This window comes from Eulemur rufifrons, chromosome 1, assembly GCF_041146395.1.
Source record: "Eulemur rufifrons isolate Redbay chromosome 1, OSU_ERuf_1, whole genome shotgun sequence".
In the NCBI taxonomy this organism is placed as follows: Eukaryota; Metazoa; Chordata; class Mammalia; order Primates; family Lemuridae; genus Eulemur; species Eulemur rufifrons.
In genome coordinates, this window is record NC_090983.1 from 25,555,787 (window position 1) to 25,572,084 (window position 16,298).

The 16,298-nt window shown below is 36.1% G+C and overlaps 1 protein-coding gene across 2 annotated transcripts in view; it reads right to left on the reverse strand.

Moving 5' to 3' along the window:
- Window positions 1-16,298, reverse strand: part of PIKFYVE (phosphoinositide kinase, FYVE-type zinc finger containing) — a 29,548-nt gene that overhangs the window by 11,105 nt on the left and 2,145 nt on the right. Inside the window, exons 2-7 of one of the 2 annotated variants that reach the window (XM_069467788.1) lie at window positions 14,187-14,367; window positions 12,354-12,499; window positions 8,382-8,504; window positions 7,533-7,704; window positions 3,330-3,537; window positions 730-819 (exon numbers count right to left, since the gene is read on the reverse strand). In XM_069467788.1, the coding sequence (XP_069323889.1) occupies window positions 730-819; window positions 3,330-3,537; window positions 7,533-7,704; window positions 8,382-8,504; window positions 12,354-12,499; window positions 14,187-14,358 (911 nt within the window). In that variant the 5' untranslated portion in view covers window positions 14,359-14,367. Of the gene's footprint in view, window positions 1-729; window positions 820-3,329; window positions 3,538-7,532; window positions 7,705-8,381; window positions 8,505-12,346; window positions 12,500-14,186; window positions 14,368-16,298 lie in introns of both variants that reach the window. The other variant, XM_069467795.1, reaches the window with a different exon arrangement.

Genomic DNA, 16,298 nt, shown 5'->3' on the forward strand with positions numbered 1-16,298 from the left:
TGTTCAAGTTCACAGTGAACCTATAACTGCTTAAAATAATAAACTTTATTAACTAAAAAAAAATGTAAAAATTGATGATGTCTGCAACTTACTCTCAAAATGGTTCCAAAAAACAATGTATATTATTGATATACAAAAAGTGACAGTAAATCAAAATGTAAATTAGCAAACCTTAATGAAGAATATATAAAGATATATTTTTCTATTCTTAACTTTTTGCAAGTTTGAAAGTTTTTCAAAACAATTAAAAATTAACAACAAAAAAGTAAAACTCTCCAATAGCTTCCCATCTCACTCAGAGTAAATGAAAAAGTCCTCAAAATTAATTTTAAGACTGTTCTACTACAGCCACACAGGATTCCTTGCTATTCCTTGTGGGGCGTGTTCTCTCTCAGGAATTTGCTATGCTATTTCGGTTTTCTTGGTACACTAATCCACAAAATGTCCACATAGCTCATTCCCTCACATCCTTGAGGTCTTATTAAACTAGAAGACAGAGGATGTTGTAGGTTTCAAGCTCTGAAGCCAGTGGAGAATATTGAAAAAAACCACTGATAATAGCGAAAGCTGATAAGCAAAAAGGAAAGGATAGTTTAATTCAGCTTTAGAGTTAAAAAAAAAAAAATGATGATTAATCTCATCCTTTTTTAAATCCATTTGTTCTAGTCATTACTATGAAAAGGAGTAAAAATCAGACACAAAATACAGTGTTTTCATTTGGCAGTTTACCTATTTCGAGCAGGAGATTTCCCAGCATCCTCTTGAACAGATACAAGTCTTGTTGAAAGAGCAGTATTTGAGGAATCTGGATGAATCAAACTATAAAGAAAATAGGAAAATACAGAGATCATTTGGGACACTAAGAGGCAATTTCAATGAGGTACTTTAACATTAAAAAACAGATTAAATATTTTTCCCTGCAATGAGATTTTGAGTCATTTTTGTTCTTCCTTTCATTAGGGTGGAAACAACACATGGTTTTTATCTTAAGCATAACAAACGCTAAAAGAATGATAAAGAAAGTTCTTAAGTATAGGGAATGCCAATCAAATAATAAAATTGGTTAGATGGGTGACTTACAAAACTCCTTTTTACATCATAAATACAAGATGGAAGTGATTTTGGAGGGAAATCTGAGTTCAAATATTTCATTCTCAGTCCCCATAACCCACTGGAATAGCACCACAGAGTCTGACAAACATAGATCCAAGTGCAGGCTCTATCTCTTACTAGCTGTGTGACTTTGGGTTCACTACTTAATCTCTCTGAGCCTCAGCATCCACATCTGTCAAAAGGAGAAAACACTGCCTACTACAAAGATATGATGATTAAAAGAGAATGAACATTAAACAATTAGCACAGAACCTAAATTTTAACTATTATTCTACCTTTGACATCTACCCTACATCTCTCAGGAAGTTTTCATACCTAGTTTGTTTGTTAAATCACACTTGCCAATTCTGGGCTCACACAATAGGACCAAGCACAACTAAAAAGCATTACTAGCTAAAGTAAGCAAGACCTGAAGAATCCCTATACTTTGTACTGTTTTATTAAATATAAAATCAATTTTTTATATTTACAAACTATATGTAAAATATAAAGAATCACGATGCCATAAAGACCCATAGTACCCTAAAACAACTTAAGAAAAAGAACACTACCAATGACTGTGAAGTGCCCTACCCAATACCATTCATTTCCTTCCTTACTCACAATAAATCCAGTTATAAATTTTACATTTATCATTGTCTTCCTTTTCTTTTAGTTTTACCATGTTTGTATCCCTAGGCAGTGTATTAGTTTTATATATTTTTTAAATTGTATATAAATTAAACCTTACTGGATATATGATTAGATGATTTTCTTTTCTACTCCACATTATGTCCCTGAGATTCATACATGTTGAATGTAGCTGCAATTAATTCATTTTTACTTCTGTTTAGATTCATCATATGCTAATTCCTCACTCCTTTAATGGGTAACTGAGAAAATAACTTATCAGAGAAATGTTAGTTAAAACTCTAAGCTCTTTGACATGATTAGATTTGGTATTATGCCTAAGAAAATAATTTAGCTAAAGAAAACAATCAGAAACAGATGAGCCTGGCCGGGCGCGGTGGCTCACGCCTGTAATCCTAGCACTCTGGGAGGCCGAGGCGGGTGGATCGCTCGAGGTCAGGAGTTCGAGACCAGCCTGAGCAAGAGTGAGACCCCGTCTCTACTAAAAATAGAAAAAAATTATATGGACAACTAAAATATATATATCCAAAAAATTAGCCGGGCATGGTGGCGCATGCCTGTAGTCCCAGCTACTCGGGAGGCTGAGGCAGTAGGATCACTTAAGCCCAGGAGTTTGAGGTTGCTGTGAGCTAGGCTGACGCCACGGCACTCACTCTAACCCGGGCAACAGAGTGAGACTCTGTCTCAAAAAAAAAAAAAAAGAAACAGATGAGCCTAAGATTCTGATTCAAACAACTTCAGGTAACTTCCAAGAAAGCGTTAGTAGCAACCTCCACTACAAGGCAGTGCAACATATTTAGACATACAGAAAAAGATGAAATGTTCCTTCAGAAGGAAAAAAATCTAATTTCATTTGGAAATTTTACAAATACTAATGTTCTAAGCATTCTCCTTCCCAAAGAAGGCTACATTAGAAATTATAAATCTCAATGACTTCTGTTGCCAACTCTACAAATATTAACAAGATCATAATACATGCCATGCCCTGCTCCTGCCGCCTGGTGTAGAATAGTGAAAAGAAAGGTATAGGCTGGGCACGGTGGCTCACGCCTGTAATCCTAGCACTCTGGGAGGCCGAGGCAGGCGGATTGTTTGAGCTCAGGAGTTCAAGATCAGCCTGAGCAAGAGCAAGACCCCATCTCTACTAAAAATAGAAGGAAATTATATGGACAGCTAAAAATCTATATACAAAAAAAAAAATTAGCCAGGCATGGTGGCACATGCCTGTAGTCCCAGCTGCTCAGGAGGCTGAGGCAGAAGGATTGCTGGAGTCCAGGAGTTTGAGGTTGCCGTGAGCTAGGCTGACGCCAGGGCACTCACTGTAGGCCAGGCAACAGAGTGAGACTCTGTCTCCAAAAAAAAAAAAAAAAAAGAAAGGTATAAAGTCTTCTCTCACAGAGCTTACATTCTAATTAGTCAATATAATCACTATCCATAAACATCTGTAATCCTTCTGGAAGCAGGAGAAAATAATGAATTTGCAGGAAACAGCTCAAAGAAGGTAAATGTTAAACAATAGCACTCAGAGGCCAGAAGACTGTCAGCATTTCTCAGATTTAAATAAAATTACATTTAAGTAACAATACCTTTGCCAGGCTAAATCATCCTCTAAAAATATGTTACGGCTGGCTTTTCTACTCCCTACAGGTGTTCGCGGCTCACTTGGATCAAGTACAGACACAGAGCAAGCAGAATCTGAAAGAGCATTCAAGTCTTCCCCAATGGAATTACTGTCTGTGGAATGAGCATAACTTAAGGCTATTTTTCTACAATACGTGCAAGCTCGGAGGTCGCCTAGAAGAAAAAAAAAGAAAGAAAATTAAGTAAAAGATACCAGTAATAGATTACTTAACAAAACACTAAATCCTTGGGTTAATGGTTAACCTATTAATAATAAAAGGGAAATCAATATCTTTAAGTAAAGACTATGAAAAAAGACATTTTAAAGGAGTGAAATAATTTTGTTAGCTCTGTTATATATTTTAAGAACCATCATTACAGTAAATTCATGCAGGTATCTAAATTACCTCAAATATTTCTAACAAATTAAGAAAATATGACCCAATGATACTAGAAAATTCTGCCTAAGAGAGTATATTTTTCAGGGTTGCAAAAGCGAAATAAGGTATCTATCACCTAAAGGAGATTCAAAGAAAAACATTTTGTAATAGAATAAACAAACCAACACAAATGGAAACAACATTTTTTCCATAGGCAAAGTAAGGAGAAAAATATTTTAAGGTCTCTATTGTGAAGCCCTGAAGAATGGCCTCCACAAGGGGGCACAATTTTAAAAACAAGCTAATCGAAAATGGGCTTATATACTACATAATATATGGGGGTAAAAACTATAAAAGAAATTCCTATAGTGAAAGTTAGGATAGAAATGAAATATTTTGGGGAGGGCAAAGTTATTTAATACTTCTAAATATATTTTGTTAGGATACAGTCCCGCCCAAATATGTTTTCATTTCTACCCTGTTTTTCTGTAACGTTTTGAGTGATTCTGTAACACTTCAGTGTACTAAAAAAGGAGGTAGAATAATTAAACCGTACTAATAGCATGTTATTTAACAATTCTCCCTAAATTTTTTCCCATTAATATTATAAAACTGAAGTTATACAAAAGACTTCTAAAAGTTAACTATATTGTGTTTACCATAACAAGTGTAATAAATGTCCTTTAATTTTTTCATTTTAAGACTATTATATAGTAGTCCGTTTTATTAAATTATACAAGTAAAATCAAAATAAAATATCACTTGTTACATTACCAATTTCCAACACCACAGTTTAACAAATGAAATGTATTAAAATCTAAAGAAAAATATAACCACTTCAATCAGCACTCCTCTACCAAAAAACAATGAAAGAAAAGTAAACTCCAGTCTAGGATAAATGAAAGTGTTAGAACATACTGTCACCAGCCAACCAAAGTAGAATTGTGGTGAGGAAGTAAAATTACTCCCTGCAGAAAGACCTTCAATTTACCACAACAAAGCCTGGTTTATTTCTTAGACTATAAAGAAAATCTCCCTTAACCAGTCAGCTATTAGAATGAAAATTATCAAATTAATAAACAGAGCCAAATCGGACCAGAAAAGTTTTCATTTCATTCAGCAAGGGCCTATTATGTGCATGCCTATATAATGTGATGTGAATACAAAGGCTGATATGACACAGCCCTGCCATCACAGAACTTATAGTTCACTGGAGGCGACAAACACATAAAAAATCAAAAAGCTGCATGACAGATGCAGACATTAGTACTACCAACAATAAAAACATTCATCAATCCCCTTCTATGTGCCCGACATTTTTCTAGATATTTTACATTTATTCAGGGTCACAATGTACACTTGTGCCCAGCATATACTATCCCATTTGCAATGGTTAATCTTATGTGTCAACTTGACTATACTAGTTGTGTGGTCTAGCTTAGATGCTGTTGTGAAGGTATTTTGGGGGGATGTGATTAACATTTACAGTCAGTTGACGTTAAGTAAAACAGATTACCCACCCATAATGTGAGTGAATCTCATCCAATCATTTGAATGTCTTAAGATCAAACACTAAAGTTTCCATAAGAATAAGAAATTCTATCTCAAAACTGTAAGATAGAAATCCTACAGGAGTTTCCAGCCTGCTGGCCCATCCTGAGAATTTCAGACTTGCCAGCCCCCACAATCACTTGTTCCAGTTCCTTAAAATAAACCTCTCTATATATAGAAAGGTGTGTATGTATTTGTGCAGGGTGGTACCCTATTGGTTCTATTTCTCTGGAGAACCCTAAAACAGATTTTGGTACCAAGAATGGTTCTAGAGCAAAAGAATCTTAAAGATGAGTTTTCTGAGTTGGTTCTTGGGTTTCAGTAATCGGTTTTCTAATCTGATTAGATTTAAAGACACTAAAGACTCTATTTCCAATAGTAAAGAGAACACTGACAGTCCATAGTGAGATGTGACAATAATGATACACAAAATGTCACCTATGGAGATTCCTGAATCAGGAAACCTAAATGCAATGGGGATATGTGGATACCAGGGTGGCAGGGTCCAGGTAACAGTACTTAATTGCCAAAGACAAGGTGGGCACAGTTACCATAATAGACATCAGAGCCAAAGCAGTAATCAGAATGGCCTGACTCAAAGAGACCTATGGCATTAGCTAGTTGATCATGCTATTCCTAGAAGTGAAGTAGATGGGCAGTGAACTAAATTCTTACTTGACTTGTATAAGAGGAAGAATTCTACAGCAAGTAGACAGAAGTCTAACTTGAATCATTAAAATCAGAGACATGATCCCCCCTCAATCAAGTCCCAGACTTGAGCTCTTTACAGACCCAAAACTCCTTGAATAAAAGGAAGACTGGGTCCTCTTGAGAAAGAACCCCACTACACTGCCAGAAATTTATACTGTTAATCTTTCTACCAGCCTTCCCCAAAAGGATCTACAGCCTTTTACTAAGGTTACTATACATTTAGAAGAAGGAAATGGTCAAACTCTTCAGGGATTATTAGACATTGACTCTAAACACACTAAGTCCAGGAGACCCAAAACATCACAATCTTGAAGAACAACAAAATTGAAGAACTTACATCACCAGTTGTCAGCATTTATGCTAAAGCTACAATAATTTTAGACAGAGTATTGTGCAAGGACAGAAAAATATCCATAGTGGTCCACCAGTCAGAGTAGAGGCTTATAGAAGTCTGGTGGTCAGTGGAATTTTAGATCAGGTCCACCGCACAGTGGATTTAGTGGGTCCCCAAACCTATTCTATGGTTATTTCCACAGTTCTGGAATATATATTTGGAATAGACAACTGGCAGTATCCCTACATTGGTTCCCTGACCTGTATTATGATAGATCTGGCCTCCAGAACTGCAAGGTAATAAATTTCTGTTGTTCTAAACCACTTAGTCTGTGGTACTTTGTTATGGCAGCCCTAGGAAACTAATACACCAACCACATTAATAAGACAAGTTTTATCCTAAAAGTAATGGGAGTTCTAAAAGGGTATTACACAGGAAAATAATGTGACATGATCAAATTAGCATTTTATAAAGATTACTGACTAGAGTATGAAAAATGAATTAAAGATAGGGAACAAAGTCTTTTAAAAGCTGTAGTGATAATCTGGGTGAAAGATAATGGGATTCTGAACTCTGAACTCTGTAGTACTTTAGGTGAAAAAAAAAGTGAGTAAGACCAAGAGAAAGATCTGCACAATAACAAAAATAATATAAAAGATGTTAAGAGTATTCTCTTTTGGGTAACTTCTGCCCACCTTTCACTCCTAAATCACTGTATAAACCACATACCATTGGTCAGTTTTTTTCTGTCTCAACAAATAACTTAAATTTTCTGTATTGCTAAAATTTGACAATGTTCCTTATGGAAGAACATTAGTATGATACAATTTGCCAAAGCACAGTGTCATACAAGGCAAGGAAGATTTGTACTTAGTAAAATGAAAACTCTCCTAGTGATAAAATTAGTAATCTACTCTATGCTAATAATCTTGTCTAATAAATTTTTGTGCTCCTGTAGTTTTTTGCTAGCATCTATGATAGACTTTTACTCTAGTTATTTATGAAAATTCCCATCTACTTTATTAAGCATCTGTAAAGTTCTTAAAAGCAAAGCTGTATCTCCCTCAGCTTTGTGCCCCCATATCTTACACATAAAGCCCAAAATACAAATTGGCTTAATACTAGTCCTGCATTATGACTATTTATAATTATGGCCTTTAAAAATTGTAAAACTGTCAATAAAATACATTTACCTGTGTAGCCCATAAATTTTCCAGGGATTTCTTGATTACAGCAACGACTGCAGAAAATCTGCCCACATAGTCGGCAATGGTGTCTGCGCCTAAAGGTTGTAAATTTCTCACTACAGTCATAGCACTCTTTACATTGGCTATCTGGCATCCAGTATTGTTTAAGGTCACTATCCTGTAACGATAAAATGTATGAAGGCTTCTTGAAAATATTGTTTATTAAGAATGCAATGGCAAATGAGATCCTAGCTTTCTTTTGCAGAAAATGGCAAGCTAACACAAAAATTCACAGGAGAATGCAAAAGGCCAAAATGACCAAGACAATCTTGAAGAACAACAAAATTGAAGAACTTACATCACCAGTCATCAGCATTTATTCTAAAGCTACAATAATTTTAGACAGGGTATTGGTGTAAGGATAGAAAAAAATAAAGCTATAGAATAGCAAAGAGAGCCCTGGCATACCCTCACACATATATGGGACTAATGATGGGATTTATAATGCAGTCGGTGAAGGATGGTCTTTTCAAAAACAATGGTGCTGGGTCCAACTGGACATCCATGAGGAAAAAAGGAAGCTTGACCTCTATATTTCCCATAAATAAAAAAGCCTCTTGATGAAACTGTAGAATACCTACTGACCCTGGCCTGACTTCTTCAACAAAACACAAAAGGCGCTCAGCATAAATAGGAGGAAAAACTGACAAATTAAACTACATTAAGAACTTATGTGTAAAAATACAGTGTTTATAGCTAGAGGAAATACTAAACTTTTTTTCAAGTGGCATTATACCATCTTTAGTGGGTATGGCATGATCCCCGTAAGTGCTTAATAAGTAAATCTTCCAGTACCTGACTTTTCCCCTCCATGATTTCCTTGAGTCGTTTTAATACTGTGCTGAGGCTTCGAAGCTGAACAGCTGTACGAGGGTCATGACCTCCAAAGGTAGGTTCTGCTTTCCTTCTTGTGTCTGAGTCGGATTTTAAAAAAAGCATCATTGTTAACAGTGCCTAGTATCTATCTACAAAAAGGTATAAATGTGATGCAAAGGGCCTCTTATTGTTAGTACATATTAATACTTATGTTCCCCCAGCCAGTGATATGGATCAAGGGTTAAAACTAGTCTTTATTAAGAGGCTGTTGAAAGTATTTTTTTTAATAATGTAAAAAGAGTTTCACAAGCAAGTAAGAGTCACTTAAGACAAGCACTAGCTGAGACTATTGATGGTTCTGAGGCCTGAAATGAGAACATCACTTACATGGCCCAGAATTCATTAATGATTTCTTGCACCCCTTGGTTTCAATCTAAAATAAATAACTGCTAGAAATTTAGCAGAAGAAAAGGCAATCCCACTAGGTTAACCTAGGTCAGTCTCTAAAGTCAAACAAAAAAACAATAGGATCAAACAGTTCAGTTCTGTCTGAAGACCATATATCCAAAAGTCTCGTGCAGCACATCAGAAAGAAATTTAATAGCACAGCCCCCAAAGATTTTGACAGGCTTCACAACATCCAGGATGGTAAATTTTGCCATAGTAAAATATGACCAATGCCCATGTAGATTAAAACTGCCAGAAAATTGACAGAACTCCAATCCTACCCCTCTCTGTCACTTACCCGACCCTGCAGCTCCTGACAGAGATCTCTTACATTTTAACAATACTGAAGCCAATTTTATTAATAATAAAACAAGCTCAAATTCCAGCTTTATGGCCAGAATGGGTATGCCTCCCAAAGTTGCCACTTATTATTTCCTTATTTTAAACCAAAATTACAACTGAAATTTCTACCTATTCTGGCTCCAGCAGTTACAAAACCTCAGAATGAAGTGGAGGTGATTTGACAAAAGGGATGAAAATCTTATTAGATTAAACCCATTTATCTAAAAACAGGTTTAGTAAATGAGCAAAGTAAGATGAAAAATACCCCACTGTGAATCTTCCTCAAACTCACTATTTGCTAGATTTGTTTTAGGTCTTTGTTTTAGTTGAGTAGGAAAGAAAGGATTACAAAAAATGAGAGGTTGGTATCTCAATCTAAATCTATAAAGAATTTCCCAAGATAATTTAATTAATGAAATCATTATCTAAACTGCATGTCAATGGAAAAGAAATCAAACTCTGTAAAATAATTTAAAGAGGTCTATTCTGAGCCAAATATGTGCAACCATGGCCTGGAGAGCCACACCCAAGAAGCCTTGAGTAAGTGGTCTCCCCAGGGTTGGGTTACAGTTTGGTTTTATACATTTGAGGAAGATAGAAATTACATGTAAACTCATAAATCAATACATGAAAGACATACATTGGTTTGGCCCAAAAAGGTGGGACATCTCAAATTGAGGGATTACAGATTATAGATACATTTAAAGATTCTTTGATTTCTAATTGGTTAAGTAAATGAAGCTTTGTCTAAAGGCTTGGAATGTTTTAAATTAAGATAGAGAAGTCTGTTAATCAGAGACAAGTCACCAATACTCAGACTCAAGGGATCTGTTAAGTAAATTGAGGACCTGTAGATGTGGTTTAGGCTGTATCTTGCATAGCCTTAGGCCTGTCAATGCGGTACAAAGCATATCTCCCAGAAGGGAAGCAGGCATGACTAGGCAGGTCTGACCTCCCTTCTCATGGCCACCAACTCAGCATTACACTACTTCTAGGGTCCCCTTGGCCAAGAGGGGGTCCATTCAGTCAGCTGGGGCACGTAAGATTTTATTTTAGTTCACATGCACCTATTTTAGAAAACTTTGAAAACTTACCTTTCTATAGTTATATCTTAGTTTCAGCATATACCTCAGATGTGTTGTTACTAATGTATAAGTATTAGAATAACCAAATTTTTCTTGAGTCTCAAAACATAAAGCAACTCTCCCTGATTTACAAGTTGAAAATGGAGACAGATTAAGCTGTTGGAGAATCATAACAGCTATACACAATAAACTGTGAAGCCCTTTGCATTTAGCCACTGTAAGAGAGTATTAATAGCACCATCCACTGGAAAAGGATAAGCAAGTCCCTTCCTGAAGCCAAGAGAATCACAGATATTGGATGAAGATGAAAGAGACCCTGGGAGAAAATCTGGTCTAGCTCTTTGCCAGTAGGCAAATAAACTTAACTGCTTCTCTTGCAAAATGGACATGAGAAAATTAAATAACTTTCCTAAGGTCAGAAAACTAGTAAGTTGTAGAATAATAGCCTTTTACTAGAGGAAGGAACTTGATTGGCCAAATAGTTCCAAGCTTCTGAAGCTCAAAAGCCTCTGAGGTAGAATCAAAGAATCAAGTAGACTTGATAAAAGACAATGGTTGGAACCACAGCAAACTAGATATTACAAGCTCCATCCAGATTTTTTTTTTTTTTTTTTTTTTTTTTGGAGAAGAGACATACAAATTTTATTAATGTGTACACAGGAAAAACCACAGAGTGATTACTCATGCCCCCAACAAGTTTCAGAAGCTTATATACCATCCTGGCAAAACAGGTTATGGGAGAGGGGAGAAGAGGAATTCTGTTAAGGGGCAATAAAGGATTACTAGGGAGAATGAATGAATCCATCTAGAGATATTTAAATTCAAGTTTATCATAATACCAAAGTAAGGTTTGGCAGGCTGCCAATTTGCCCTAAAAGATCAGATTCTAGTCTGATTCCTCAGTTTTACAAATAAAATTGTATCCTATGCTGAATTAAGCATAGAATTTAGTCAAAAGAGCTCCCTCAACAAAAACAGTGTTCCCATGGGTCAGATTCAAGAGCTAAGGAGAGTTTACTGGGTTAAAGATTAAAGTGGAGATGATTTGCAATAAAAGAGAGCTCCTTTCTCCCTCCTCCCCTCCGGATTCTTCCTTCCAAATGGCTGATGTAACCAAGGCTGAGGCTCATTGCCCTAGAAAACCTGGGAAAGTGATATAGCCAGCTCTGCTCTAGTCCTTATGTAGAAACTCTTACTCTGCTTGGTTTCTCCTTATTCTTCTGGTAGACCAAGTCTCAATTAGCACTAAAAATATCCTTCTACCAATCACCATTATCTGCACCTATTTTTCTCTCAAGGACCTCATGAGGAAGATTAGGCACACCAGACCAGATCTGGTGTTGAGGGACACCTGATTCCCAAAGCTGCATCCTTTCCCCTCTCATCATGCCACCTCCCACTTCCTTTCTTCCATCACCCTGACTTGGATAACCACTTCGCTGAATTTAACAATCTAATAAAAATTAAACATAAACCATCTCACCTTCTCTAGTCTCTCAATTCTGACACTGATCCCCAACCCATACTCATCAGCAGAGCATGAAAATGAAGGAGATGACTGTGTAGGAAACCAGGATGGAAAACAAACAAGCAAGAGGAGCTCAGTTTATCCAGCCACACTGACAGTTTGCACCCCAACAAAGACAGAAGGCCAAGAGCAAGTGGCAGCCCACTAATGAAGGTGACAGAGTTCTGTAGCTAGAGGCATGCATATCACATTTCACTAGCATCCCAAGAATAGATGCAGAATTAATTCACAAAGTTGAAACTAACCTGTGTTCTCCTGGGGATGTTGCAAACTGTTTTCTGCTGAAACCCAAGCAAGTAATTAATCAAACAACAGTCAAGAGATCTGTGCCTTGCCTAAATTAAAGGTTAATGACATGTTTAAGAATTTTTTTTCAGATGTCAACAAGTACTTTCACTAAGTACATAACAATTTTATTTATTCTGAAGAGTACTTGACTATTACAAATAGTAGAAAAGTTAAGACGATAAACAACCTAGGAAACACAATGACTGAGGACAAAATCTAGCATATAGAGAGGAATGAAATAAAATCAGTTTTACCTAGTATTGCTGAAGAGCGCCGCTGAATTTCCTCATTAAGCTGTTTTTTATAAGGTGTAGGTGACCTCACAGATTGTGCCCTTGGAGGGAGCTGAGGGCTGGTCCAACTTCCACTCAGAGGCTGCTGCTCCCCCGGGCCTCCTTCTGCTCTCTCTGTAGCAAGAGAAACCTTGGTGTTATTTGCAACACTAAGAATTAAGAGGTCAGCAAAGAGAAGGAAGAAGATGAAATTTTTCAGGCAACAATCTCTACATGTATTACATACATACTTAAAAATTAGGGGTTTAAAAAATGAGGGGTTTTTAGGCCTGGCATGGTAGCTCACCCCTGTAATCCTAGCACTTTGGGAGGCTGAGGTAGGAGGATCACTTGAGGCCAGGAGTTTGAGGCCATCTTGAGCAATATAGCAAGACCCCATCTCTACAAAAAATACAAAAATTACCTGGGCATGGTGGCCCACACCTCTAGTCCCAGCTACCTGAGAGGCTGAGGCAAGAGGATCGCTTGGGCCCAGGTGTTTGAGGTTGCAGTGAGCTATAATGACACCATCACACACTACTCCAGGCAATAGAGTGAGACCCTGTCTCCAAAAAAATTTTTTTAACTTAAAAATTAGTGGTTATAAAAAAAAAAAATTCAAAGAAAAAAGCAAAATTGCAGCCAATAATCACACCCTTGGTATATGTGAACTTCTGTTTTATTTTTCATTAGAAATTTATTGGGCATACTAAAGGAAATAGAATGCAAGCTTCACACAAAGGCAGGGATTTTTTTTTTTATCTGTTTATGAGATAGATTCCTTACACTATTAAAACAGTGCCCAGCACAAAGCAGGTACTCATTAAACATTTGCTAAATAAAAATATTATTATATTATGATAAGTAAATGTAATGGGATCCTAGAACAGAAAAAGAACCTTAGGTAAAACCAAAGAAATCTAAATAAAATACAGAATTTAGTCAATAATGGTTCATCAATTGTAATAAATGTACCATACTAATGTAAGATGTTAGTAACGTGTAAAACTGAGTGGGGGGTATATGAGAACTCTCTGTACTATGTTCTCAATTTTTCTATAAATCTAAAACTGTTCTACAAGTTTTTTTTTTAAAGATCATTGTCTTATAAATGTAAAAGAGGAGTTTTTATAGCACTTTAAACATGACCACTAACAAATTCAATTACTACTATTAAAATTTCTACTGAGTTAATTAAAATATAATACAGACAAATTAAAGGTGAAAGATATAGGCCATGTTTTTTTAATTTTTTTTCCAGGCAAAAAACATATTACTTAAATAGAGCTCATTAAAAAGGTATCTTTCCATTTGATGTCATTACATGTACACTTTAATCTAATGGGTTTAAGTCAACAAGAGGCCTACTGACAGCTTCTAATTTTTGAAAAACAAGACTTTCCTCTCATGTACTGCTCCTTTTAGTTTCACTGCTTTAATTAAAATCTTTTGTCCATTAACCCCCAAAAGAACAAAGTCCTCTCTGTGAACTTACAGAAGTTGAAGCATATTAAGAAAAAAGACGGGGCTGGGGGAGGGGCATCAAAAAAAAAAAAGAAAAAAGAACAACAAAACAAAGAGCACTACTTTCTCTTTAAAAAGGGACCTCCTTTTTCAATTCAGACCTTCAGCTACCAATAATTAATGAGATTACAGTGAAAATTGCAGTTTTCTCTTAAGGCATAAACCCTGGTGACTTATGATTAAAGCTATCAACTTGTTAATATTTTGTTTTCTTACAAAGACACAGCATGAAAGTTGAACAAGAGAATTTCAGAGAATCAAACCTGTAAGTTCTCTGATCTTTAAGAATAAGTCTTACCTTTGTTAAATCGAAAGAGATTTACAAAAGAACTATAAGCTGATTTAAAAGGAGGGTCATCCTGGTCAGGAGTCAAAGGTTTAAAGTGTGTGAGATGAGATGGACTGGTAGGAGATCGAGGCAAATCATTAGCAGCATCCAACGTTGGGGAAGTCTTATCATCTGTGGCCATTTCATGAGTCTGGGGGGAAAAAAAAGAAACAAGCAAAAGGTATAAATTTCTCAGGAAGCCCAAAACTTGATTCCAAACAGCATCCAAATATCTGAAAAATCCTATTCTGTGAAAATTCAGATCTATGAAAACCAAAGAGTAAAGAAATCTAGTTTAGTATATGCCAAATTAAGGCTTGAAAACACTGCTGTCTAGATCATAGGAAGTCTCAATCACCAAAACCTATGATTACATAGACAACCTAAACATTACTATTCAAATTATAAAAAATATTAAAAGTAATGAAAATTTGGAAATAAAACATTAATATGAGCAGACAGAAAGAAAAAGCACTTTTACATCATTTATATCTTTTTCAAGATTTTTTGGAAAAAAGAATACTCAATAGTTTTTTAAAGTTATGGGAAAACTGGTTTTACACAAGCATATAAATTCTTAAGTCTCACAGTCCTATCTTACTTATATTAACTTTTTATTTTAAAAAATAATGTAAAAAATCAATATATTTCCAAGAAAAGGAAACAAAAGTCATTTTTTTTTCAAGATGGGGTCTTGCACTGTTGCCCAGGCTGGAGTGCAGTGGCATGATCATGCAACCTTCAACTGGGTTCAAGCTATCGTTTCGCCTCAGCCTCCCAAATAGCTGGGACTAAGATGCTTGCCACCACTCTTGGCTCTTTTTCTTTCTGTAGAGACAGGCTCTCACCAAGTTGCCTAGACAGGTCTCCAACTCCTGGCCTCAAGCAATCCTCCTGCCTCAGCCTCCCAAAGTGCTGGGATCACAGGTGTAAGCCACTGCACCCAGCCAAAAGTCATCCTTTAATGACATTTCTATATAACCTCAACAATTACCTCAAGCTACACTTCATCACCTATGACAACTATTCAAATCAATGAGCTGTTTCCCATCATCTTTCCTCCTAGACACATGAACCTGGTTTTTCTTCCCTTTAAGCCTCAACTCTGTACTGTGTTTTCAATTTTTTACATTTAACATCTCAACATCAAGATAAAACTCTTCTTAAAAGGATTTTTCTCTAAATAACAAAAAATTATAATTCAACCAAAGCAGTAACGCTAAGCACATCACCAGATAGAGGATACTGAAAAGTACTAAAATCTATTTTCTGCCATTTTGATTTATACTTCAAAGAGAAAAATCATACATAACTCTAGTCATTAAAATGCTGTAGTTTATAATATAACCTACATGTTACAAAGAGGGCATTACACTCTTGTAAAGTGCTTTTTCACATTCAAAATCATTATCTACCATTTCACTTTATTCTTACAATAATCCTGGAAGGCACACAGAACTGGCCTCATTACTACATTTTACCTTTGAGGAAACCAAGGCAACACTGAACCTAAAACAACTTCCCTGGGGGCTACACAGTCAGTAGTAGAGATGTAACTAAACTCCAAGTCTCACCCTCAAATTCTTCTTTAAATCAAAATTACTTTTGTAGCTCTTCAGACTTCCAATTTGAATTCTCTAACAACTCAAGACTTTGCCTGATCAATAATTGCATTGATTAATAAATTAATCAAAGCAGAAATGAAACCACTGACTTGAACAGAATTTTGGCAATAAATGTTTATTAGAAGGGAGGGGGAGAGGAAAGGGAAAAGAGAAGAGGAAGGGAAAGGAGGAAGGAAAGAAAAGGAGGAAGAAGGAAGGAGAAAGGAAAGGAAGGTCTCTAATATCATCTTCTATTGGGGAAAGTAATCAACAATCCTTCTAGGGTCACGACACTCCATACTCCAGCATAAATAAGCTTGTGATTGATCAAGTATAAACTCAAGGCCAGGCATGGTGGTTCACATCTGTAATCATGGCACTAGGGAGGCAGAGAGAGGTGCAACGATTGCTTGAGGTCAGTAGTTTGAGACCAGCCTGAGCAAGAGCAAGACCCCATCTCTACTAAAAATAGAAAAAA